The sequence below is a fragment of the Narcine bancroftii genome, chromosome 7 (assembly GCF_036971445.1).
Source record: "Narcine bancroftii isolate sNarBan1 chromosome 7, sNarBan1.hap1, whole genome shotgun sequence".
In the NCBI taxonomy this organism is placed as follows: Eukaryota; Metazoa; Chordata; class Chondrichthyes; order Torpediniformes; family Narcinidae; genus Narcine; species Narcine bancroftii.
In genome coordinates, this window is record NC_091475.1 from 153875074 (window position 1) to 153901199 (window position 26126).

General features: G+C 41.4%; 1 protein-coding gene across 5 annotated transcripts in view; it reads left to right on the forward strand.

The window, feature by feature from the left end:
- grm5b (glutamate receptor, metabotropic 5b) overlaps positions 1-26126 on the forward strand; it is a 266837-nt gene that overhangs the window by 78756 nt on the left and 161955 nt on the right. For all 5 annotated transcript variants that reach the window (XM_069890877.1, XM_069890878.1, XM_069890883.1 and 2 more), the window contains one exon: positions 14954-15189. In XM_069890877.1, coding sequence (XP_069746978.1) covers positions 14954-15189 — 236 coding nt within the window. The remainder of the gene's footprint in view (positions 1-14953; positions 15190-26126) is intronic.

Here is a 26126-nt window from a genome sequence, read left to right on the forward strand (position 1 = left end):
TTGTCTACGTTACTTGGAAAACCAAGCTTTGGGGTCCTATTTTTTAAAATTAAATTTAGACATGCGGCTCGGTAACAGACCCTTTCAGCCCATGAGGCTGTTCCGGCCAATTACACCCAATTGACCTACAACCCATGGAAAGTTTTTTTGAGACTGAACTTATGAAATAATTTCCAGCATTTTGAGGAAAACTTTTTGGAAAGTACTCTGAATTACAAAGTCCTTTTGGCATGTCAAAAGATGAACTTAAGTTCACTTCATTTTTAGCTGATATGTATTAAATATAATGGGGTGGTGATGTGTTGTTTAATCAATAATCTAGATGTCTCTCACTGTGGTGTTTTCAATCAATCTGCTCTTTCAAATCATTTGAAAGTTGCTGAATGTTTATGGAAGTTCAATTGTTTACTAGCTTATATGTTACGACAAACTCCAATAGCAGGTGATTGAATCTTAATGCTTTCAAACAGGTAAATAATTGCTTCTCAGGCTGGGTGTCATTCAAGTCCAGAGTATGCAACATTGTAGACACATTTGTGTTGATTTTTCATTTGGTTATTACGAGGACTTTTGTTGATTGCAAAAAAAAAAGGTATTGTCTTTCCAGTAATGCGTCCAAGTCATGGTGAAGCAGAGTTACTGAAACAAGATGTAGGGAGTATGTTAAATATAGAAGTGAGTTTGGGGGGGTGAGGGTGGGGTCTTACTGCAGTGGTATTATGCCTTTGTGATGCCATACCTTGAGTACTGTGTGCAGTTTTGGAATTTTAACCCTTGCTATTGAAGGAGTGCAGCAAAGGCTCACTAGTCTGATACCTGGGATGGCAGGATAGACACATGAAGAAAGACTGAACAGACAAGGCTTATACTCACAGGAATTGAGAAAAGAAGAGATCTCATTGAGACTGATAAAATTCTGTCAGGACTGGCAAGAAGAATGTTTCTGATATTGATGAAGTCTGGAACAAGCAGTCACAATCCAAGGATAAGGGGTCAGCTGTTTAGGATTGAGGTAGTGGCACTGGCAGAGCTGTTGTAATGGCAGCAATGCCGCTGGTGCAGAGCTGCAGAGAGCAAGGACTGAAGATGCTGCTCTACGGGAGACAACCCATGGGATGGTGACCATGATGGCAGACCAGTGAGGGGCTCTAAGACTGAGGAACACACAGGACATGGGTTGTTGGCGACTCAAAGTGAGGAACCCCTACAGGCTGCGGGCTGCTGGAGACTAAAAACAAAGGTCTGTGGACTACTGGAGAATGGTTTGAGAGTGGCTGAAATGGTACCAGGTATTAGAACAAGGATGCGAGTGGATGCTGATGGGTGCTGAAGAGTTCCTAATTGTGTTGGAGCTTCCGAACTGGAGCTCATGCTGCTGATGGTTTGTATTGGATACTGTGGGAGCACTGGAGGTGAATCCATAGATATTCAGTGACTCTGGGGGGAACTCACCTTTGATTCTCTTTCTCTGACTTTAAAGGTAACTGACAATTTCTGCAGATGGCCCTTTTTATTACATGACAATAAAGGAATTTTGAATCTTAATAATGAGGAGAATCTTCATCCCTCAGAGAGTTATGAACTCCCTGCCACAGAAAGTTGCAGAGCCTAGTTTATTAGATACAGTAGATTCAAAGGAAGTTTGTATGTGGCCCAATTGGATAAAGGGGCCGAGGGTATGAAGAGAGAGCAGGAATAAGTGCTGAAAATGTATGATCAGCCATGATAGTATTGAATGGTGAAGTAGCTCAGAGAACTGAATGGTCATCTCATGTTCCTGTTTCAAGGAGAACTAGAAATATTTTGTTGAACTGCCAGACAGTATTCTATTTCACATTATTGCACCATGTCAATCTCACTGCAATCATTACGTAAGGATTTTCGTGAAATAGATTTGATGCTCTCTGAATATCAGCATGCCATCTACTGGTATAACTCTCAAATGAGGCAAACATAATTCGTATGTCTGCAATTAAGCATACCCTCAGAACTCCTGAGTGCCAGGAAATAAATGAAGTTGGTAGGGACAGCTGCTGTTCCCTCTCAGAAAACAACCCAAAAGTAATTTACTGGAAATCCTAAAATGCTTTTGTGAGAGATGGGAAAACTGATCTAAAATTATGAACATGAAGGAAACCAAAATTCATACATCAGTTAATGGCTGTAACCAGTACAAACAGGATGAGCTTGGGGATTAGGATGCAGGAAAGCAGAGTCAGCACGATTAACATAAGAATCTTCTACTCTTTGTGACAAGAGCCACCATAAGACTAAGATAAGGAGTGGTAAGGAACAATAGAATGTAGGAAGTTGAGGTAGTCTGGATCAGATAAGGGTCTCCTAGCCCTGGACAGAAGTACCAAGTCCTACATATCTAATTAGCTAACCTTACACAGATTTATACATATTAAATTAGCCAACCCTAGACAAGATGAGCCAACTCTGCATATCAAGAGACTGTAGCCCCGAGAATCAGGAAGGTGTGAATAAGGACAATAACATGAAGGGACACCGACAGGATACCCCCTGGTCCTCCAAGTATACTGAAACTGCACGTAGGCAGGAAGGATTGCCTATGCCAAACCCATCCAGGGGGCAGAAGAATGTAAGGGGGAGGGTATTCCTATACTGAAATCAACTGTATAAAAGTTGGGTGAGCCCCAGTGTATGTGTGTATTCCCAGGGTAAGGGGAAGCACCCAACTTTGCATTGTTGTTAAAATAAATGTTATTTGTTCTCAATTTTTGTCTCGAGCAATTTCTTTAAAGGTACTTCTATTTCTAACACTTTCAAATTTTAATTTTATGCTAATGGCGACTCTTTCTTCCAAATGGACTTGCTCTGTTTAATGGCTCTTAGAGGATTCAGCAAGATTGTAAATGTAATTATATATAAAATTTGTTTGATCAAATCAAGATGTGCAACATCTCTGCGGCATTAACTACCTGCTGTTTTACTCCACTGGAAAATTAAATGGACTTATTCTTTAAAAACAGCACTTTGATTCAGTGACTAAATAATAGGCAAGGATCATTTAGGTCTGAATTATCTATACAATGCACAGTTGTATCTAATCTTCATCTGAAATGCTGTTCAAATTAATTACAGGTTCTGGCTTTGAACCTGACACTAATTTCATTGACCTGTTTAGAATGGTTGCAGCTCATTGTTAAGTGAGGGTTATGGGTCTGCAGGGGTGATCAATAGAAAAGATTTCACACTGTTAGGCTCTTGTTGCTTCTGCATCACAAATCCAAGATATAAAATTCTACCTAGATGATGAGATATTGGCATTTCTGCTTTTAATGATTTATTTGTATTGTTTCACACTCATACATGTTGGCCTGTATCCACAAATCCCACTTGCCAACAAACAAGTATTCAATATATTGTAAATGAAAGCAAAAGCTTGAGTGGATATCTGGCTGTTTGCCACTATTTAAACCAACTATTCTCCTCAGGGCCACAGCATACTTAAGGAAGGCCATGGACTGAAATCATAAATTTTTTTAAATGTTTTTTTATTCAGTCAGTAGAAGTACTGAAGAAAGCAACTAAACTTGACTACTTCATATGGAAGGGGGCCCACAAATTTTGAACAGAATCCGAAGAGGGCCATAACCAAAAAAAAAGGCTGAATATGACTGATTTAATCCCAGGTGATCAAACAATCTTCCACCAGATTCCTAGTTAGAGAGCAGCAGATACAATACAAAGATATTCTTCTGCTCTGTTTCCTTGAGGCTGTCTAACACCACCAGGCTGTACATATTATGGCTAATTTATTTCTGAGTCTGACTACAAATTAATCCAAATTCTTTGGTGACTCAATGAATAACCACAATAGGTATGAATGAAAGATGCTTTTTTTTGTCATGTACAGAAGTATAATGTACTGATGCAATGAAAGTCTGACTCCTGCAGCTTCCCAGTTATGTAAACATACAAACAACATACGTGGCAGCAGGGTTAGACCAATGCTATTATAACACCAGCGACTGGGGTTCAAAGGAGTTTGAATGCTCTCTCTGTGTCTGCATGCTTTTCCACAGGAGTGCCGTTTTATTCCCACCATTCAAGACGTACTAGGGGCTGTAAATTAATTGGGTGTAATTGGGCAACACGGGCCTGTTACCATTGCTGAAAGTTTAAATTTAAAATAAGAAATAAATAGATTTAACACATGAGATTTCACAAAGTAAAAAAAAATAAATGCAAAAGGAAGAGAAGAATATTAATACATTACCAGCAAAATATGACTCTTTATTAATGTGAAAAATATGTTGTCATCAATGCAGGCAGATCTTTGGTGGTCTTTTATGGTGTTATCGTTTTGATTAGATGGTGCCATTTAAGAACCTGAAAGGTTTTGGGGGGGGGGGGGGGGGTAGTGGAAAAAAACTTTTTGAATCTTGAAGTTTCAGAGTTTGAGTTTCTGTGCTTTCTGCCTGAAGGTAGCAGAGAGAAGAGAGCATGTCCAGTATGATGTTGGAGAGATAGCTTTGATGATCGGATATCAATGCCTGGATGTTTTGTGAGGTTGTTTGAATAGTTAGGTTTGCTGCTTTCTGCAGCTAGTCTTTATAATTTCTGCCATGCATTTGTAGAAATTTGATAGTATTTGACAATATGGGAAATCTGAAACTCCAAAGAAAGAGATGCTGTCTTCATGGTTATCTCAATGTGCTGCCTCCAGGAGAGGTCCTCTAATATATGAATGACATGGAACATATGGGTACCAAAACTCTCAACTGGCATCCCACGACAGATGCATGGTCTTTCGGCTTCCCCATTCTAAAGTTCTTTGGCCTTATGGATGCTGAGACCAGGATTATTCTTCTAGCACCACACAACCAGATTCTCAATCTCCATGAAGTAATCTGACTCATCATTACCCATTTATCTGCCACAAATAAGGGTGTTGTCAGCTAATGTATAGATTGCGTTGGAACAGATTTTAGCTACACTGTCATGAGTATGGAAAGAATAGAGCAGGTGACTAAGCATGCAGCATTGTGATACCCTTGAGGAGGAGGTAATATTGGCCATTCAATCTGATTGGGATCTGCTGATAAGTAGATCGTGCATCCAGTTGCAAAGTAAGGAGTAGACTTCGAGGTTCTAAAGTATGGAGCAAAGTCCTAGGTTTAGATGGCATAATGGCGATTTTAAAAAATCAGGCTCTAGTCATTAAGAAACAATCTGATGTAGAGATGGTCAAATGCAGAGTGGTGTACCAGCAAGATGGCATCTGCCTTTGACTTGCTCTTCTTGCATGTTCTTTCACATTGTGGCTAGGCTCAGGTATTTGAAAATTATATTTCTTTTATTGTGCATACAAATTATGGTAAATAAATCATCCCAACATTTGCATGCTTAAGATCAGGCCAGGCTGGAAACAAATATGGAGACCTACTTTCATATCTCTTCCAGTTGCCTCTGCTTCCCTCACCTTGATCTCTTCATCACCATCCTCTACCAATCTATCTGTTCACTCATTTTCATCTCAAAATTTCTCCCCTCTTCAATTTCTTTCCCTTTTAAACTTGGTAATATCAGGCAAATCTATTGGTTGAATTTTTTTTCTGTTTTGCAATTCTACATTCTCCTATTGCCATTTTGGCTTCTGTGCAAGTTCTGTCTCCTCCTACTTGCCAATTTCACTTCTCCTTTAATGTGGGGTCAGGAACTGCCCTCTTGCCTCCATGTTCAACTAAATTGCAGCTGGTCACTGATGCTGATTTTTCCTGAGTGCTTGCTTTTGGGCCAGTAAACTTCAAATAAAAACCTTATCTTCCTCCAATGTCAAAAAAAATTCCCATTTGTTCATTTATAATATGACTACCGCAATTTTTTCTGCCAATTGATTTGGAACCACAGTGTGCTTGAAAAATCGGTGCTTAGTATCCCAATTTCTGGGTGATTAATTTTGGTGAAAATTATCAGATCATTTTCAGAACTCAACACTCCTTAGACTAACAGTTGATGTGTTTTTGTGTGCAGATCCTGTATATTACCACTGACACAATGTTTCTTTGTTAATATACATTATCTGGTTCCTACTGCACTGTCAAAAATGATTTTCTGGTTCCTCATTACTTTTAACCCAGTTGGGTCCATCTCTACATGTCTCTGTCAGCCTATTTTGGTTTCATTCATCGCTGTCATCTCTTGCCTGTTCTTTCTGTTGCTTTCCATTGTGTTTCACCTTTACAAAGCTTCCTGATGTGAGTGGTGGATCCAGCACAGTATGTTCTTGATCTCAGAGAAGAAACATCATGTGGAGTTGATGGGCAGTTCATGGGGAGCAAAGAAAATAATCAGAATCTGTAATAAGCTGAGTTGTTCCCATTCAACTCGAAGTGAACAATTTAATATCAGTCTTACCAAATATCTTGCCATAAGTCAGAGAAAACTCTCATTTGAAAATTAAACTCCTTAACCTGAATAACTCCTCAGAGCAAGGAATGTTACAATATGCTGAAACAATACATAACAGATTTAAAAATGCAGGACTTTTGTTCATATAATTAACGTTTGAATAGTCAATTTACAGCCTGACCTGTGAAATAAATATAAAAATATAAATCTTTATCAGGCACCTTTCCTTTGTTATTTTTTTATTGTTAACAAGTACTGATAAGCTTTCTAATTAACTGCATAATACTGTATTTGTATGAATAGATTCAAGGTTCTATGGAAGAGAGGCATCCTTTTATTCCACTGAGCCTCTGCTGGAGAAATGTAGAAGCTATCTTAATGCTTTGTGCTCAATCGTCCTCTGTTCCTGTTTCAAACTCGAACCTACCCTTTCCTTTACAATTGTAAAATCCCTGCCCATTCTGTTACATGTGACAACTTGTTCACAGACTGACAACCTCCAAGGCAGGCTTTATATGGTTCCTTTCCAGGATGTGGCTCAGCAGTACTGGTTATCAGCTGATGGGCAGATGGCTGATTCTCTGTGAAACTCTGGAACCTCTTTGATGTGCCACTTACCTACAATTGACCCATATCCCTCTGAACCCATCCTCGTCATGTATCCATATTTCTTCAACATTGCAGTAGTACCTGCCTATGCCATCTCCTTGTTCCATACACCCACCACCTTTGTATTTTTTTTTAAAAAGCACGTGCTGCAAGGAAAGCTCAGAGATCAAGCATGGATGGGGCTGGATTGGCTGGAAGGTATCAGTTCCAGCCTCCACCAATTGGATGGACTCCACATGCCCCTTCCCACTGAACAGTCTTTCTGGCAAGCTATTATTGTGCCTACTCTTCAGCTTCTCTCTTTAGCCAACCCACTGAAGACCTCATCTGAGTCCATGTGCAACTTCATCCTCCAGTGGTCAGCCACCTGTGATATCAATGCCTATTAGCTTGGCTTCTGGCCACAAGTGCCTGGAAACTCACTGCTACCATCCAAATTATCTGAAGTTGTGGCTTTAATTATAAATTCAAGTGCCAAAGCATCTTCATGAACATTGTTGTCTTGTTGCCCTCAACTCTCTGCTAAAGTATCACACAATTGTCTGCTTTGGGTCACCAGTATTGACCATATTTATAAACATGGGACTGAAAGGCTCACAGACAATTTTACCAAGAACTTCCGGAGCAAGAGGAGGCAACACTGAAAGCAATGTCAAACCAAATGTGGGCTGGAACTATGGGTAAATTGGTGGTACACTAGTGAAGTTTCCAGACTATTGATCCAGACACCTGACAATAAATGCAACCATGAGTTCAGAACACACTCTGACATCTGTGAAATTTAAATTCAGATAATTATCTGGAATTTGAAAAAAAACAATCCACTAATAGAACTGATGATTATAAAATTACTGGATGGTTTGGAAACCCACTGATGTTCATTCAGGAACCTTGTCAACATTGCTCAGCCTGATTTGTATGTGACTCCAGGCTGAGCAATGTGATTGACTCTAAATGCACCCTGAAGTGGCTCAGCAAGCTAACTATCAAAGGGAATGGACACTAATTATTGGTTTTACACGCAGCAGCCAAGTCCTGAAAAATTAATCAATATATGCTAGCTGAAAAAAGCTGGCAGCTTCTTGCTGAACATTCACCATCCACAGACCCTCATTACTGACAAAAGGACTGGTACTCCTGCATGAATTCAGAGGTTAACGATATTCCATTGCACTTTATTGATGGAGTTGACTTGGCGTCCTATGTAGGTGCACCAACTTCATGCCTTCTTCAACAGTAAATGTGGGGAAACACAATCTGGAGATGTTAGAACCTTGAGTTAACAAAGAACTGCTGGAGGAACTCAGCTGGTCAGACATCACCTATGGATAAAAAGGGTCAGTCAACATTTCAATTCTGGACTCTTTATCAAGGCTCAGAATCAGAATTTATTGTCATGAATAAGTCATGATATTTCGTGGCAGCACCATATTATAACCATCTCACAACAATATATAAAAAAATAACAGTGCATGAAAAGTAAGGCAATGTCTTTGGTTAATTGATTATTCATGAATCTGAATCTATTTATGATTCTGCTGACAACCTTGGTGTCATTGGAATTGGGCCTGGCCACAACGAGTGTATAACGAGTAGAGCAGTGAGCTAAGCACACATCTTGAGGTGCGTCAGTGTTGATGATCAGTGAGGAGGAGACGTCGGTTCCAATTCATACTGACAGTAATCTTCCGATGAAGAAGTCAAGGATCCAGTTGCGGGGGTGGAGGGGGGGGTGGGGGAGGTACAGAGGCCTAGAGTTTGTAATTTCTTGACCAGCATTGAAGGGATAATGGTATTGAAGACTGAACTGTGGTCAGTGAAGAGCAGCCATATGTATAAATTCCTATTTTTAAGCTGATCTAGAGCTAAGTGGAGAGCCAGCGATATTGTATCAGCTGTGGATCAATTGTGATGAAAGGCGTCAGTGGGTCCAGACCTTTGCTCAGATATGTGTTCATTCTGGCCATGACCAGCCTCTCAAAGTATTTCATCCCTCCGTGACTCCCTTGTGCACTCTTCCCTCCCCACCCATTGCCCCCCCAGCACCTTCCACTGTGGTCGTAGGAGGTGTAATACCTCCACTCACACCTCCTCCCTCACTACAGTCCGAGGTCCCAAAGGTGTTGCAAAGACCTTTCAGGTGTACCTCCAAATACCTCATTTACTGCATCCGGTGCACCCTCTGTGGCCTTCTCTACATCTCAGAGACTGTTCGGAGATTAGGAGATCGCTTCGCCCAGCACCTCCTCTCTGTCGCAACAAAAGCGACCTCCCCATAGCCAACCATTTCAATTCTGAGTCATCGTCTCAAGCTCACATGCCTTTCACACTACCCCACTCTGACCACCCACAGATTGGAGGAAGAACACCTCATTTTTTGTCTGGGCACTCTCCAAACCCAGGGCCTGAACGTTGAGTTTACTGCATTCCACTAATCAGTTTGCCTTTTCCCCCCCTCCCCCTTTAACTAGTCATTCCAGTTCCTACTTCCTTTCTCTCTCCACTTAGCCTAGACTCCTTCCCCACCCCCCCACCCCCAACCCCAACTGCAGTCCACACTATCATCTCCCACTATCACCAACCCCTTCCCCCCTTCCCCCTTTTGTTCAGACATCTCTCATGTTCCTTGATGAAGAGTTCAAGCCTAAAACATTGATGATGTATCTTTACCTTTGCTACATAAAGGCACTGTTTGACCTGCTGAGTTTCTCCAGCATTTGTGTGTTTTCATTTAACCACGGTGTCAACAGAATTCTGTGTTTTACCCCCCCACCCCACCACATTTCATCACAGTAGGTTAGTGTAACAGGGCAGTAATATCAATCCTCTTTCACTTTTGTCTCAATAAAGGTTCCAAAACCCAAAATATTGACTGACCATTGGTATCTATGGATGCTCTCTGACCTGTCAAGTTTATCAGCAATTACTTTTTTGCTCAGATACTTTGAGAAGTCTACCTGAGCCAAATGAGATCTCAAGCAGAAACAGCATGCTCTTTCATTTGAATAAAGGGTATGCCCATGAGAGAAAAGGATAGTTGCAAAGTTTTTCTCATGTTTTTATAAAATAATTCAGCCTGCTTTAATTATTTGTTTAAAATCATTTTCAGCTTTTTCAAGCAACATAATTTTTCTACCCACTGAGATTCAATACCTCAGCTGTGTGTCCTTCCTCAGCTTGTGCTCACTGACACCTTTTCCTGTGCAGTCTCTAGCTCTGGGTTCAGGGCTCCCAATTTAGTCCCAGCCAATATCTCAGATACCTTCACTCCATTTATTGTTTCTCCCACTGGCTTTCACTCTGAATCCTGACACCTAGATTCTTCACCATCATAGGAACCTTCTGCTCCTTCTCTCACTTGCCACAGCTTCAGCCCTCACTTTTTCAAATGTACTGTAGTCTGTAATTTGTTTTCCCTTTCTATCAGGTCCACTCTCGCAACCAATGGTTCTTTGAGATCCTGGACTCCATAAAGGATGGTGTAGTCCCCCAGCTAGGCCTGTCTTTTCACTGCCTACATGGAGCAGTCCTTGTTCCAAACCTACTCTGCACCACCTCTGCCAATTGTTTCTCCACTACATTGAAGATTGCAATGATACTGCCTCCTGCACTCGTGTGAAACTCAACAATTGTTTCACCTTTGTGTCCTCATATTCACATGGACCATTTCTGACACCTCTCCCTTTTGTGGATCTTCTCAGGGGACAAACTATTTCTTGGGTATTTCTTCTCAGCCTATTTCTACCCAAGCAGAACAGGGAAAAAAAAATCCCTTAGTCTTTAACTTGATTATTGCTTTGGAAACCAAAAATGGACATTTCCAGTATTCAATAGCCAAGAGAGGGAATGAAAAGAACAAGGATCAATATACAAGCTGATTTGCGCTTAAATTTCTTTCTGAGTTAGACTTCCCACAGAATAGTATATTTGGCATTTAGCTGCAGTATTGTTGCCGACCTTTCTGTTGTCTACCATTAACTTTACTCTCCTGGAAGTGCCCTTACTAGCATTAGTGATTCATTATGTGTGTGTGTGCTTGTTATTCTGTGTCTTAGAAATAATGGGAAATAGGGTCATTGTTGTTGGCTGATTAAATTCACAGCCTTTGAAAATCTATCTCCTTTATTTTTGAATGAGGGTGTTAAAACAAAGTGACAGTGGCCATTATCACTTAGTTGGCAATTATGATCCTGATTGAAACCAAGCCTTTCATATGCACTTTCAGGTGGCCTGTTTATATAGGCTATCTCCCATGCATTCTTTTTTTTTAATTTTTTTATTTTTCACACTATAAACCACATTGATCAAGATACATACATTTTCCTTTTCAAATATATAGTGTTGTTTTCTCCCCCCCCTCCCTCTTCCCATCCCACCCTCCCTACCTCCCCTCCCATTCATTTAAAGTTCAGAATCTAAGATATATTAAACCTGTCAATGTTGTCACTCAATAAAAATAAACAAGAAATTCCACTGAGTCAATTCTTTTCATTCCCTTCTCCTTCTGTCATTTTAGGTGGTAGATGTCCCCGGTAGGTTTTCTCTATTGTGTTTCATCCCGATCTGAAACCTCAGCATTTTCTCCCCCCCACCCCCCCCCCCCCCCCCCACAAATGTTGCTTCAACCATTGAGTTCCTCCAGCAGTTTGTGTTGTAAATTCCATAATCTGGAGTCCCTTGTGTCTCTGTCCAAACATTGAAACTGACTTGTGCAGATGGTGATCATGCTGGATGTGCATGTAATATCATTGTTGCTGCAATGCTCCTTAATAATGTTGTTAAGAAAATTAGATCCTGACGTTCTGAAGTAGCCTGTTATTCAGCACTCTCAAAACAACAAGCTTTTAAAAGGAGCCCAAGTTCCCAGCACAGAAGCTGACTGTGGTTCATTTTAACTACTTGCTAACCTAAAGTTCTCAGTAGTTCCTTGCTCCTTACCAGTATCTTTCCAACAAGCTTTTGCGACGCAGCCTTCGTACTCAAGCTCTGATGCTCAGCTTCTCTGACTTTAGGCTTTAGTCCTTTGTCCCCAGTCCACAGACTTCTGACTCTAAGTTCTCATTCCTGTTTCAAGCCTAAAGAAATCTGACTACAAGTCCAATCCAGGCCCCAATCCACTGTGGTAATCTCCACGGGCATCAACCCCTGACCTCTCTTGATTCCAACATCCTGATCACCCTCCCAGGCACCACTTTACATTCATAGCAGATCAAATACTATTTATTGTCATGTAATAAAACAGAAATGTAATATTACACAAAATTGTCCTTAGTAGGCCATAAAGTTGACAAAGATTCACCATTAGCATTGCCCGGCACCTCTAATGGTCAGAGAAAGAGAAGCAAAAGCCCCCAGAATCACTGAATGTCTGTGGATTCACCTCGAGCACTCCTTCAGCCTCTGCACCTGCAGAAGATGACTGTTTAGTTCAAACCATCAGCTACCTGAGCCCAGATCAAAATCTCCAACACAATATAAGGGTGCCTTAAGCACCCAGGGACCTTTGGGTGCCTTCCTGTCCGCAGCATTCTCTCAAATCTGAGTCCGGTTCTCCTGAGCCAGTTTCCAGTAGCCCACAGCCTGCTGTGAGTCCTTTGATCTTAAATTGCCCGCAGCCTGCAGCCTGTGTAGGTTCCTCTCCCTCAAGTCGCCAACAGTTCACCATCTGGGTGTGTATTTCATGTTGATCATTCACCCATTCTGGTAGCCAGATCTCTTCCAAATGTATCTGTGAATTCCCTCTGTCCACCACACCACTACAGAACACTACAAATCACACCAGATAATGGCTTGGCCTATTAATTGTAGTTTTTTTTATTAATCATGATTAGTTCAAACATCCCAAAGGTTTCACGACATATTATGAAAAATCTCATTATCTTTAACTAAAATCCTTAGCTAGCTTCACAATCTCCAAAACCCATCAAATTGTAATCAGATATTATCTACTCAAGATGTAGCTGTCCAGGGTCTGAATCAGAGATTTGAGGTCTTCTTCTATAACTGTTGTTCTCTGGAGTTATTACCGTGGATCATTGCATCAGGCATCTTTAATATACAGATACTCCCTGACGTACACTCATAATTGGGACCAAAGGATCAGTTGTATCTCGAAATGGACATGTTGAAATTTTGACTGCACGTGTGGAATACCAAAGTCTTAAAGCAATCTTTTTAATCAAATCTTTTTTCATCGTAGATTTGACGATAACAACTTAAAGCTTCCTGAATTTGTCGATCAATCTTGGAGAATCTTTCCGCATTCTGGTCCATGATTACCTTATTAGTCAGCGTCCTGGGGTCTGTAGGCTGGGTGCGGCCACCTTAATTTCTGTGCGCACACGTGAGTCTTTGGTTGGCACATGCATGGTGGGTTCACATATTAGAGTTTAGTAGGTGCATGCGCGAGGGTTAAGTGCCCTAATGATATTTAATTCCTGCCCTTCACTCTCATGCATTGGCTAACCAAACTCCAATATGCAAACCCACCATGCATGCACCAACCAAAGACTTGTGCATGTGCACAGGAGTCAAGATGGCCGTGCCCAGTCTACGGACCCCGGGACACTGACTAACAAGGTAAGTACGCACATTTTGGCTCTTACAGGCCCTGTATCCCAGTAATAGTTTGTAAAATACAACATAATCATGTAAATGTTATATTTTTCTTCATATTTTAAAAAAATATTGGCTGTATGTGCAGATGGACGTAAGTCGCATCGGTCCCAAGTCAGGCAGTACTTGTAGTTTTTTAAAAAACTTTTTTGATATTTACTCTGATTTTATTGCCAACCATTTAGCCACAGGCCAAACTGCTTTTCCATAGATGTATTTGCTTCTTTCATTTTTCCAAATTCCTGCTGATTCTCGTAATAGCTTTACCCACCTGGGATGCAATTATCAAATTTACCTGATAGGCCCCAATATGCAGAATCTCAAACTATTTTTGTATTTTAGTGTCAGGGATAGGGGTAGAAAAAATTCACAGTGGTGGTGATAGGTGAAGATTTAAAAAGATCCTTCTTGAAAATTGTTACCAGGCTAACTTGTTGTGCATCTTCAAGATTTTCTGTTTTGAATCCAGATTTCTCACAAACTTCTTTTTGACATTACAATCCATAGAATGTTTTTTCTGCTTCTTTTTAATCCAATGAAAACAACTGAATTATAAATTGAACAGACATCAGCTGACAACTGGCCTTATGGAGGATTGTAAAGTTATGGCTAAGCAGAGAGAAAACATTTCCAGAGCCAATAACTATAACAATGACTGAATAAATCTGTGAGGAAATTGAGGAAAAAGCTCAGATGCTATTTATTGTCATATAATAAAACAGAAATGTAATATTACATTACACAATAGCACAGACAAAGATTTGCCATTAGTTTTAATATTGCCCAGTGCCCATATACATTCAGAGAAATACAAGTGAAAGAGAGTCGTCGTCCCCCCCCCACCACCCTGAGTCACCGAATGTCTGTGGATTTCCATCCAGCATTTCTAAAGCCTCTGCAGCCGCACGAGACTTAGTTCAGTCCAAACTATCAGAAGCTTGAGCAGAGATCCATACCTCTGACACGATGAGGAAGCCTTTAGTGCCCAGGGCCCTTTGGGTGCCTTCCACATCCTCTCAAATCTCTTTAGCCATTGAGTATTTTTGATGTGGAACTTGGTGCTGTAAGGAGTACTTGCTGAGGAGTACCGTGGTTATAATTAGGAACAAAGAGGATGAATGAATATGAATGCAGACCAAATGGGAGAAGGCTGAGCAACAGCTTGCACCAATTAACGCTGAAGGGCTGGTTCTGCACTGCACATTGCAGATTATTCAGTACAAGTAACAACAAATACCAAAGGCTTAATGCTTCCTACATATTGTAAAGGCCAAATATTTATTTTTGCATCTTTATGAATGGACATTTTGATGCCCTTTAACATTAACTTATTTCTTGTGCATTACAGTGATGGCTGGGCAGATAGATACGATGTGATAGACGGCTACCAGCGTGAAGCTGTTGGAGGTATAACAATCAAACTCCAATCACCTGACGTGACCTGGTTCGATGATTACTACCTTCAGCTGCGGCCTGAGAACCACTTTAAAAATCCCTGGTTCATTGAATTTTGGCAACACAGGTTTCAGTGCAGGTTGAAAAATCAACAGCAGGAAAATTCTCACTACAACAGGACCTGTGATGGTAAGGAAAGGCTCAGCTGTTGCAAATCTCATTTCTCTAGTTTGTATTGTAAAAATGTCCTCGCTGGTTGTATTGTTTGACAGATTATTTCTTAAATAAAATGTAATAAAAAGTATATCCTAAGTATCCTGTATGTCACCTGTCATAGACAAGGTCATAAATTGTTGGCTAATGCAAATTAATTAAATATCCTTGATAATATCTTTATCATAATGAGGTAATATTTTATCTTGTATATATTGTGCATGTATGTCTGTTTGTTTGTCTGTACTCCATGCAAATCAATTTGGAGCACCTAGAAATGTCCAAGGAGTTCAGTAGAGGTAACATTTGATGCTGAATGTCATGACCACATTGAATTTAACCTTTAAGGTCATTTAAAAGTGTTTTTTGACCAGCTTGCACTGACATGCATTACTTTTTATTATACAAGTATTTACTAGCAGAGACTTGCATTACTGTTTACCATATTTGTGGTAACATTTAATGCTGTAAGTCTTGACCACATTGAATTTAACCTTTAAGGTCATATGAAGTTCAAAAAATTGAAGTTGCACCAGGGACATCTCAATTAGTTACCAGTGCTGTGTATCAATGTACATTCAGAATAAAAACAAGTGGTCAAACCCAGTTGAATAACTGTCTCTCTCTGTTACAAAGAATATAAATATTATGTTTGAAAAAATATTTTTATGTAGATTTACTTTTTGGGTATTTTGTTTCAACCATGTAGTCAACAACTGAGTGTTTTATTTCCCGGACAATGCCAGGTATCCTGTTAGTACTAAATAAAAACAGAAAAGGCTGGAAATGCTCAGTAGGCTAGGCTGTATCTGTGGGAAGAGAACAGAGGTAATATTTAAAGTTAAAAGATACTTTTAAACTTCAAGGAGCATGGGGATGGGATTATCTCTGATAGAGTGGCAGAAGGGTCATCGTGGGAATAAGCTATAAACAAGACTCCAAGGCAGGGACCATACAACCAGGGTTGGCGCCAAGAGGGGGAATCCGTGGGAATTGCCACCCCAAAATGAGGTGCTGTGCCCTCCCCAAAATGAGGTGCTGTACCCTCCCCAAAATGAGGTGCTGTGCCCTCCCCAAAATGAGTTTCTGTGCCCTCCCCAAAATGAGTTTCTGTGCCCTCTCCAAAATGAGGTGCTGTGCCCTCCCCAAAATGAGGTGCTGTACCCCCCCATACAGTCACAGGCCATCTCTGGCCATCAGATCCACCCCACTCCCTCCCACATCAGTAGCATCTCGGCTGATGCACGCTAATGAAACTCCACCCGCCCCCAACCGCGTCAGTAATATGTGCCAAGCATTAGTAGCTTGACACAATAAAAAGGGTGTCCTTGTGCCCCACGTCAGAGAGACAGATGGTGTTAATAACAGGTAGTTTCCAGCTACCTGCCGTCAACAGGTAAGTACCTGCCAGCATCGCCCCATTCCACCTCCGTCAACAGGTGGGTCCCGGCTTGCACCCCTCTTGTTGATGGACAGCTCCGTGCCAGCAACACCATCCCTCTTTCTCCCCCCCTCATCAATAGGTATGTTCCGGCTAGCACCTCCCCCCCCCCCCCACCCCACTGTATGAGCCCCCCTTTAACATATATTTTAGCACTAACCCTGCAGACAATGTACCCGGTCAGGTACTGAAGGACTGTGCAGATCAACTGACGGAAGTCCTTTCAGACATTTTCAATAGAATTTCAGCAGTCATCATCCCTGTGGATTTCAAGGCAGCCACCATTATCCCAGTAACAAAGAGGGAGCAGTAACAGGCCTCAATGACTATGGTCCAGTGGCACTTTCCTCCACTATTATGAAATACTTTGAGCGTCTGGTGATGGAATGCATCAAAGCATTCATTCGAGAGATACTGAACCCATTTCAATTCCCCTACAGAAGGAAACATTCTATTGATGATGCTATAGCCTTGTCCCTCCACTCCATCCTGACCAACTGGAGAACAATGCCTCAAATGCCAGCCTGCTGATCATTGACAAGCTCAGCATTTAATTAGATCGTACCCCAAAGGCTCATGATGAAGCTGTCCTCATCGCAACTCAACACTCCTCTCTGTAACTGGATTCTGGACTTCCTAAAGGAAAGGCCACAGTCCGTCCCGGTTGGCAGCACGATGCCAAGCCCCATTACACCTTGGGGCTGTGTGCTCAGTCTGGTCTTGTTCACCTGATTGATCCATGACGGCAGCACCAGATCCACGCACCAACAGAGTCATCAAGTTTGCAGATGACACGACAGTAGTTGGCCTCATCAGCAACATCAATGAGTTGGATTACAGAGAAAAGATGGAAAATCTCATTAAATGGTGCAAGAACGATCCATCATCAATAGAATGTTTCCTTCTGTAGGGGAATTGAAATGGGTTCAGTATCTCTCGAATGAATGCTTTGATGCATTCCACAGATGCTGCCTGCCCTGCCATGTATTTCCTTTTATTACTGGGGATTCGACTGGCATGGCAATTCACCCTCTTTAAAGTGGTGTTATGAAATCTCACTTGGTAAATAAATATGAAATAAAAACTGAAAATGATGGAAACCTAAACTATAAAATGGTGGAAATGCATTTAACTTCACTTCATGAATATTGACAGCAATATTGGGTGACTGTTTTGAAGACCACCTATGTTCAGTCCACAGGGGTGACCACAAGCTGCCTGTTGCCTTCGCTTTATTTTTCCATCCCTCCCACAGACTGACTTCTTGATCTCTTGTCTCATGCACCTGTTACAATGACGCTCCGCATAAATTTGAAGGGCAGCATTTCATCTTCTGTCTGGGATTTTGCAGCTACTGGGCTCAATGTTGGATTCAACAACTTCAGATCAATTGATTCCTCAGACTAAATGAATAATTCTTCTAAGATTTGACTAATCTTGTTTATTTTATTTTCCATTCTCCCCATAACCTTGTAGTTTTCTTCTGAGTGTTTGTTCTTCCCATTGTTCCAAAGATGTATGGGATGAGTATGTTGGTTGGTCACATGGGTGTATTTGGGCAGAAGGGCCTGTTATTGTGCTAATTCTTTTAAAATTAAAAGCAAACTGTGCACCCAGTGTGATTTATTATCTCTGGGCCTCCTTACTAGCAATCAGTTCAGGTGGGATATAAGGTGCTGGGGTGGGACATACTCAGGAAGTGGTGGTAGAGTGGAGTGTGTGAGAAACCAAGGTGGAATGAGCTCAGTGCATTCTCCTCAACACATAGGGCAGAGGCTTTTCATTTTCAAAACCATATCTTCTTGGTCTGAATTACTCCCTCAGTCAAACCAAATGGGAATTGCTATCCCAGAGCACTACAGCATTTCAGCCTACTACCTTTTGAAGGACTTAACACATTTGACATACTGATACTGCTAAAACCTTTCACTTTGCTACTATTTTCAACCTGCTTTATATCATAATCCTGTCAATTCCAATCCTCATTTTAATCAGTTTACTGACATGTGATAATGGAACTCAGATTTATCATACCCATGTGATAACAGAGGCTCCCCCTTTTATCTGGTCACTGCCCGCCTCTTCCTCTCAAGTTTTCAACATGTGAGCAGCAGACCCTAATGTACTTTAACCACACATTTCCATCTAAGTCAAGTTAGCAAACCATTCACCTACTCAAAAAAAACTGGCATGAAGTTACTCCCATAAAGATTAGCAGTAGTATCTAAAGGACTCTCATCTCAAAAGCTTGAATGATAGGGGGATCTCATTAATCAGTTACTGCCAAAGAATTTTGTTGTTTGTGATAGAGATAAATATATTCATGCAAAATATAAATGAATGCGTTGTTCTTTAGACAAACCTCAAATTTTAATCTTTTCAATTGCTCTCAGTATTAAATGATCAGACAACCTGGAGCAATTGATTGGAATTGGAAAATACAATTCAAACTGTTTATAATTCTTGTAAACCCATTGGACCAGATTTCCTACTGATAAGGAAAGTCATTGGTAGACTAGAAACAGCTTCAATTAGAACAATGCAGCCTTCATGAGAAATGAAAAGCCAATCCATCCAAACACACATGTCTTTATCCACACAAGTAACTAGCACTGCAACCAAGAGCCTTCCATTGGAGCAAGCACAGTTCCGTTAGCCAGGGCGACTGAACCTTATGCTTCTGATCAGCTTAAACCAACCTCAAAGAAGTCCCAAGTAAAGTTCTTCTACCTCTGCAACCTCTGATGAATACAAAGTGAAACATCAACTGGAATGGCACCTCTCTCTCTTATTCACTGCACAAACATAGAGCAGCCCTGGTGAAAGTTTAGAAATTGACTCAGACAAAGCACTAAACAACATCACCCAGAAGCTCAAAAATTTAATGTGTAGAGCACATCCATATAAAATTAGAACCTCTGTGCTTGTCGTATTTTACTCCAGTGACTGATATATTCGCCCAGTAAAGGAATGTTTTGCCAGTGTAAAAGTTGAACCCAGTGCAGAATGATGGCTGCAGACCCCTAATCTATCTTAAGAACAAAAAGAGGAAGAGGAGATCTGACCTTTGGGTCTGTTTCGCCATTCAGTGCTGATCGTCTACTTCAGCACCATTTTCCTGCACCATCCATACATCCCCTGATTCCCTTAATATCCACATAACTATTCATTTCTGTTTCGAATGAACTCACTGAGTCTCTACAACTATCAATGTTAAGAATGCCAAACATTCAGGATCACAAGAGTAAAGACATTTCTCTTCATTTCAATCCTAAAAGCCTTATTCAGAATGTGAACAGCAGTTTTAAATTCTTGACCAGGGAAAATATTCTCCTTACATCTAGCCTGTCATGCCCTGTAAGAATTTATTTGCTTTTGAGTGATATCCTCTCATTTTTCTGAACTCTAGAGAGTATGTCCTACTTTATTCAATCTCTCTTTTGTCAAATCCATCATCCCAGAAACCAATGTGGGAACTCTTGTTGCACTCTCTTGACAGTAAGTATATCCTTTTATGAAAAGACCAAAACTGTATACAATATTCTATGTGTGGCCTCATCAAGACCCTACATAGAACCATAGAAGACTACAGAACAGAAACAGGCCCATCAGCCCATTACTAGTTCAATTGATCTCTACCTGGGCCAGAGCCCTCCCTTTCCCTCCCATCCATGTACCTTTCCAATCTTCTCTTAAATATCAAGATGAAACCCGCATCCACCAGTTCTGCTGGCAGCCCATTCCACACTCTTACCATCCTCTGAGTGAAGAAATTCCCCTTAAATATTTCACCTTTAACCCATATTCTTTAGTTCTTGGCTCACACAACCTCAGGGGTAAAAGCCTGCTTGCATTTACCCTATCTATACCCATTATAATTTTGTATACTGTTAGGAACCGCACATAACGGGCAGCAATAGACAATGAACCGGGCATTGTTTAATTTTAAAATGCTTATTTTATTTCTAACTTTGAAACTCTAGTCTTAACTTTTAATCTATCCTTAGCACTAAATTTATCCCCAGCTATGCCCAGGTGTCAAGTGTGTGTGTGATATACCCAAACCATTACAGTCCAATCTGAAATCCAGAAAGTTACTTCAAAGTTCAGTCTTTCAAATTCAGTGTTGAAGCATAGGCCTTTGAAATTTGATGTCCAGAATTAATGATGAACTGATGGGAAGACTGGAGTTGTGGCTGCTACAGACTCAGGAATTTTCTTGCATTGCCTTTGAAGAAATGTCCATCCACAGGAGCTGTGGTCATAAAACTCCTGGTCCTTTTGTAGGCAAGACTGGAACAGGGCAGCCTCCATTAAGCTTCCAAGACCCTGGGACCAGTCTCTCCAAGTACGTTCATTCCTCGTCACACTTAAAATGAAGCAGTCTCTCCAAATGACCTTCACTGTTAGTCACAACCAAAATTGAACACTTTGCTTCCCAAAAAACCCTCCTGGAACAGGTCAATCCACTGAAAAGGCCCACTCATTCACAGAGTATGCTTTGCTCTGAATTCCACAAAATGGCTGGCCTCAATAGCTGCTTCAAAAAGTTGTTTTCTCTTCAGCCGTCAGAATGGTTCTCCCTTACAAAATCACAATGCCTTTGCAAATGTACAGAATTCTGGAACAGACTTCGACAAGCCTTCCCTCAGTTCTTCCAATGTATTCAATTATTGCTGGGGTGAGACTTGTGTTTTGCTTGTGTGAAATGTTTAAAGTTAACTGTGACCATTTGGTCCCTCCTGTCTATACTATCCCTTACATCGATAATCCCATTTTACTATAACGGGAGCTCATAATAATACCTCTATCAAATCTCCCCTCATTTTCTGACACTCCAGACCTATTCCAACGTATTCATTCTTTCCCTATCATTCAGCTTTTCAAGCCCTGGCAACATCCTTGTAAATTTTCTCTTCATTCTTTCAATCTTATTGATACCTTTCCTGGAGATAGGTAACCAAAACTGCACACAAAATATTTCAAATTTGGCCTCACCATTGTCTCGTACAAGGTCAACATATAATTCCAACTCTTGTACTCAGTACTTTGATTTATGAAGACCAATGTGTGTAAAGTTTTCTTTAAGACTCTCCCTGTGTTCCCACTTGCAAGAAATTATGCGTCTGTATTCCAGAACTCTGTCCTACTTCACTCAGCAGTGCCTTACAGTTTATGTGTGAAGTGCCAGTTGATGAAGTAGACAAAGACAAACAATATTCATGGCTTTTATTAGCAGAAACTTATGGTACAATAATGAAAGATAATGGGTGCATACACAGTTATACCCAAGGGGAGTGTCTTTAACGGTAGAGATAATGCACAGCCAATGTTAGTACAGCAAGGCTTGCCAGAGGGGAGACAGGCAGCTTAGCAGTTTCCCCCCAACCCCCCTGGCAGAAGAAGGGTTAAAATCAAAAGGATAGCTGCTCGGTAAAACTTAAGCAAGAAATACATGGATACCATATCTAGCATTGAGAATTCTCTGACAGCCAAAAATACGCCAGTATCTAGCAAAGCAATCAAAATGAATTCTAGTTGATTTTCTCAGAGGAACAGGTGCAGGCCTTGTAGGCTTTGCAACCTTGGGAACTGATACAGGTCCTGGGTCTGTAGTGTGGGAAGGTCTGACTTCTGGACCTGCTCCAGAATCAACAGCGTGAGGCAGTGGAGCATCAGCATGACCATCTGAATGCTTACTAGGGGTCACAGGCTGGGGAGGTGAGTCCAGTCTCTCAGGATCACTCTGAGTAGGGGTGTGAGAAAGATCTCTTAGAGGTTCAGTGTCAGTGCTCCAGTCTGGGAATTTAACATGAGCATAGTTGGGGTTAGTATGCAGTAACTGAACTGGTTGGATTAGAGGGTCCATTTTACGCGTCCGAGCGTGTCTCTTCAGCAGCACGGTCCCAGGCTCAGATAAATAGGCTGGCCAGTCCATCACAGTTCCTGATTTCCTAGGAAAAGCAAACATACATTCATGAGCTGTTTGATTTGTTGCAGTACACAATAAAGACTGAATAGAATATAGTGCCTCAGGCAGCACCTCCTGCCACCGGGTAACAGGGTAACCATTTGTCTTTAATGCAAGGTTAACAGTTTTCCAGACTGTAGTGTTAGCCCTTTCGACCTGCCCTTTGTCCTGTGGGTTGTAGCTCGTGGTACGGCTGGTGGCAATCCCCTTTCATAGCAGGGCTTGGTGCAGTTCAGCGCTCATGAATGCTGAGCCTCTATCTGTATGAATGTAATTGGGAAAACCAAAAATGATGAAAATTCTGTCGTGCCTTAATGACAGATGCTGATGAGATGTCAGGGCAGGTTATCTCAAAGGGAAACCTTGAATATTCATTGATTACTGTAAGGAAATATACATTTTTGTTATTGGAAGGTAATGGCCCTTTAAAATCTAAGCTAATCCTCAAAAGGTCGGGTTGCGTTGATGAGAGTGGCCTCTGGAGCTTTAAAGTACTGTGGTTTGAATTCTGCGCAAACAGGACAACTTTTAGTCAGATTTTTTACTTCTTTTAGGGAGTAAGGAAGGTTGTTAGCCCATGTAGTGGAAGAATCTCGTGACCCCTGAGTGGCACAGTCTGCTATGAATCTCTTTTAGCCCCTCAAGCTGATCACCGGCAGCAGGTCGTGACAATGTGTCAAAGGGATCATTTAACTTGCCCGGTCTGTACTGGATCTCATAATTGTAAATTGAGAGTTCTATTCGCCAACGTGCCATCTTATCGTTTTTTATTTTACTTTTGTGTTTAGTACTGAACATGTAGGCTACAGGTTTTTGATCAGTAACCAAGGTAAATTTTCTGCCGGCTAGAAAGCGTCTCCAGTAGTGAACATCTTCAATAATAGCGGGGGTTCTTTTTCAATGGCAGGATGTTTTAGTTCAGGTCCGCGTAACGTGCGGGAGAAGAATGCCATCAGTCTGCTCTTTTGATTAAGGGTTCTTGCCAAAGCAAAATCTGAGGCTTCAGTTTCCACTTGGAATGGTACATCCTCATCAGCGGACGAAAGTGCAACTTTGGCAATATTAGCTTTAATTCTCTCAAAAGCCTTCAAGGCCATAGCAGAGAGAGGAAAAGATTTAGTGTCAAACAGAGGGCGTGCTTTTGTAGCGTAGTCACATACCCATTTGCAGTAGTAGGAAAAGAATCCCATACACCTTTTAAGGGCTTTTGCTGAGTCTGGGGGTGGTAACTTCTTAAGGGGAGCTATTCTTTCCGGATCGGGGTGGATTTTGCCCTTGCGGACAATGTAGACCAGAATGGGCAGCTCTGTCGCGTTGAAAACACATTTACCCTCTTTAAATATAAGGTTAAGTTATAGCTGTTGCTAAAAATTTCTTTAAGTTGTTGTCATGCTCATTCTGTGTTTTCCTACAGATAGTAACATTGTCCAGATAGGGAAATGTACCCTGTAGCTCATACATTTTAACAATCTTATCCATTTCCCTCTGAAACACTGACACACCATTAGTGACTCCAAAAGGTACCCTTTTAAACTGGTATAAACCCCCATAAGCCTCAAAGGCCGTATAGGGTCATTCTCTTTTTTTAATGGGGATTTGGTGGTAAGCTGCTTTGAGGTCGATAGTACACTTTGTATTGCGCTATCTGATTAATCATTTCATTGATGCGTGGCAGGGGGTAGGCAAACAGGTTGATTGTCTGGCTGTAGTCAATAGCCAGTTGTTTCTTTCACAACCACCATCTGGGCTCGCCACTGACTCTTACTGGGTTCAATCACTCCCTCTTTAATCAATCTCTGGGTCTCAGCTTTGATAAACTCACGATCCTTCTTGCTGTAAGAATGGCTCTTAATAGCGATGGGCCGACACTCAGGGGATAAATCACTGAAAAGGGAGGGAGCTTTGATCTTTAATGTGGACAGACCACCGTAACTAGCATGGGGGATGATAAGTGTAGGTAGTGGCCCATCGAAATTTAACACTACACTTTTCATCTGAGATTGAATATCCAACCCCAGTAACACAAGAATGCAGAGCTCGGGCATCACAAAAAGCCAAACATCAGCAAGGCAATGTCCTGCAAGTTTAAAGTAACTTTACACTTGTCCCGTACAGTTTTTGTAAGTTCACTTCAAGCCATCGATATCTTTCAGTTCACTGGATATCTCCACAAATTTAAAGCTTTAGTGACTTTCTCATGGATGTAGCTGTCAGTACTCCCCGAGTCTATTAGGCAATTGAGGGTCTCACCATTCACCTCCCCCTTCATAGTCGACCATTCCAGTCCGTAACATCCCCCAAGCTTTACAGTCAATTGAGCTATCACGGGAACTTTGAGTTGATCTCACCTCACCATCACTTGAAGCCAATTCAGTCAGCTCGTCTGAAGATTCCTCCTTTTCACTTGTCTTCTATTCTTGCAGCTCCAGGACGCATTTTCTTGGTCCTTCTCTTCTTCTTAAAAGTGGGAGTACTTTTCGTCTTACACACTTTAGCAAAGTGGCTGAGCTTCCGACAATAGCTGCAGGTAGCAAGTCGAGCCGGGCACTTCCGTCTGGGGTGCTAGCTCTTATCATAGAAGTAGCATTTTGCCTGGGATTCGCCCTTTTCTTTCCTTTGGGGTTCCAGCACTCCTGGATGTTTCCCCTTTGGTTTCTAGCATTTCACTGGACCACATAGCACTTTTGGCTAGAGTGACTGCCTGATCATAGGTTATGGGCTCTGTCTCCAGCAGCCACTGTCAGATGTAACTGGAGTAGATTCGTTGACAAAAGCATCCAGCTTCAAGGCATTGTGGTGTTGTTGTACATTGTCTGCCCTGACATCACATTCATTTGCCAGTGAGTCGAGGGCTAGTGCATAGGCAGCATCACTTTCCCCGGGTTTCTGGCGTCTAGTCAGCAACTGGTGTCGAGCAAGCACCACGTTCCGTGGCACTGCATAGTAAGCAGTCAGACGTTCCCGGGCTATAGACAGAGTGGTACCTCCTTGCGTTACGACAAAAGGGACCTCACCCAACAGGGAATTCAGGTGGCCCCACTGTATCACCTCATTGACCATGTTGTTTTGAGCCATGTAGTAATCGAAACAAGCAATCCAGTGGTTGAAAATTTCTCTAGTCCTCAGGGTAGAATGGTCGATTATCAGCTGCTCTGGCTTGAGTGCTGCATTCATTTCTGCTAATATAATTGAAGTGCCAGTTGATGAAGTAAACAAAGACAATGTGGTCAAACAATAATCATGGTTTTTATTAGCAGAAACATGATACAATAATGAAAGACAATGGGTGCATACACAGTTATACCCAAGGGGAGTGTCCTTAACAGTAGAGATAATGCACAGCCAATGTTAGCACAGCAAGGCTTGCCAGAGGGGAGACAGGCAGCTTAGCAGAGGTTCACCACAATGTGTTACCATGATTTGTCCTCCCAAAGTGCAACACCTCAAATTATCTGTATTAAATTCAATCTATCACTTTGCAGCTCATTTTCCTGACTGGTT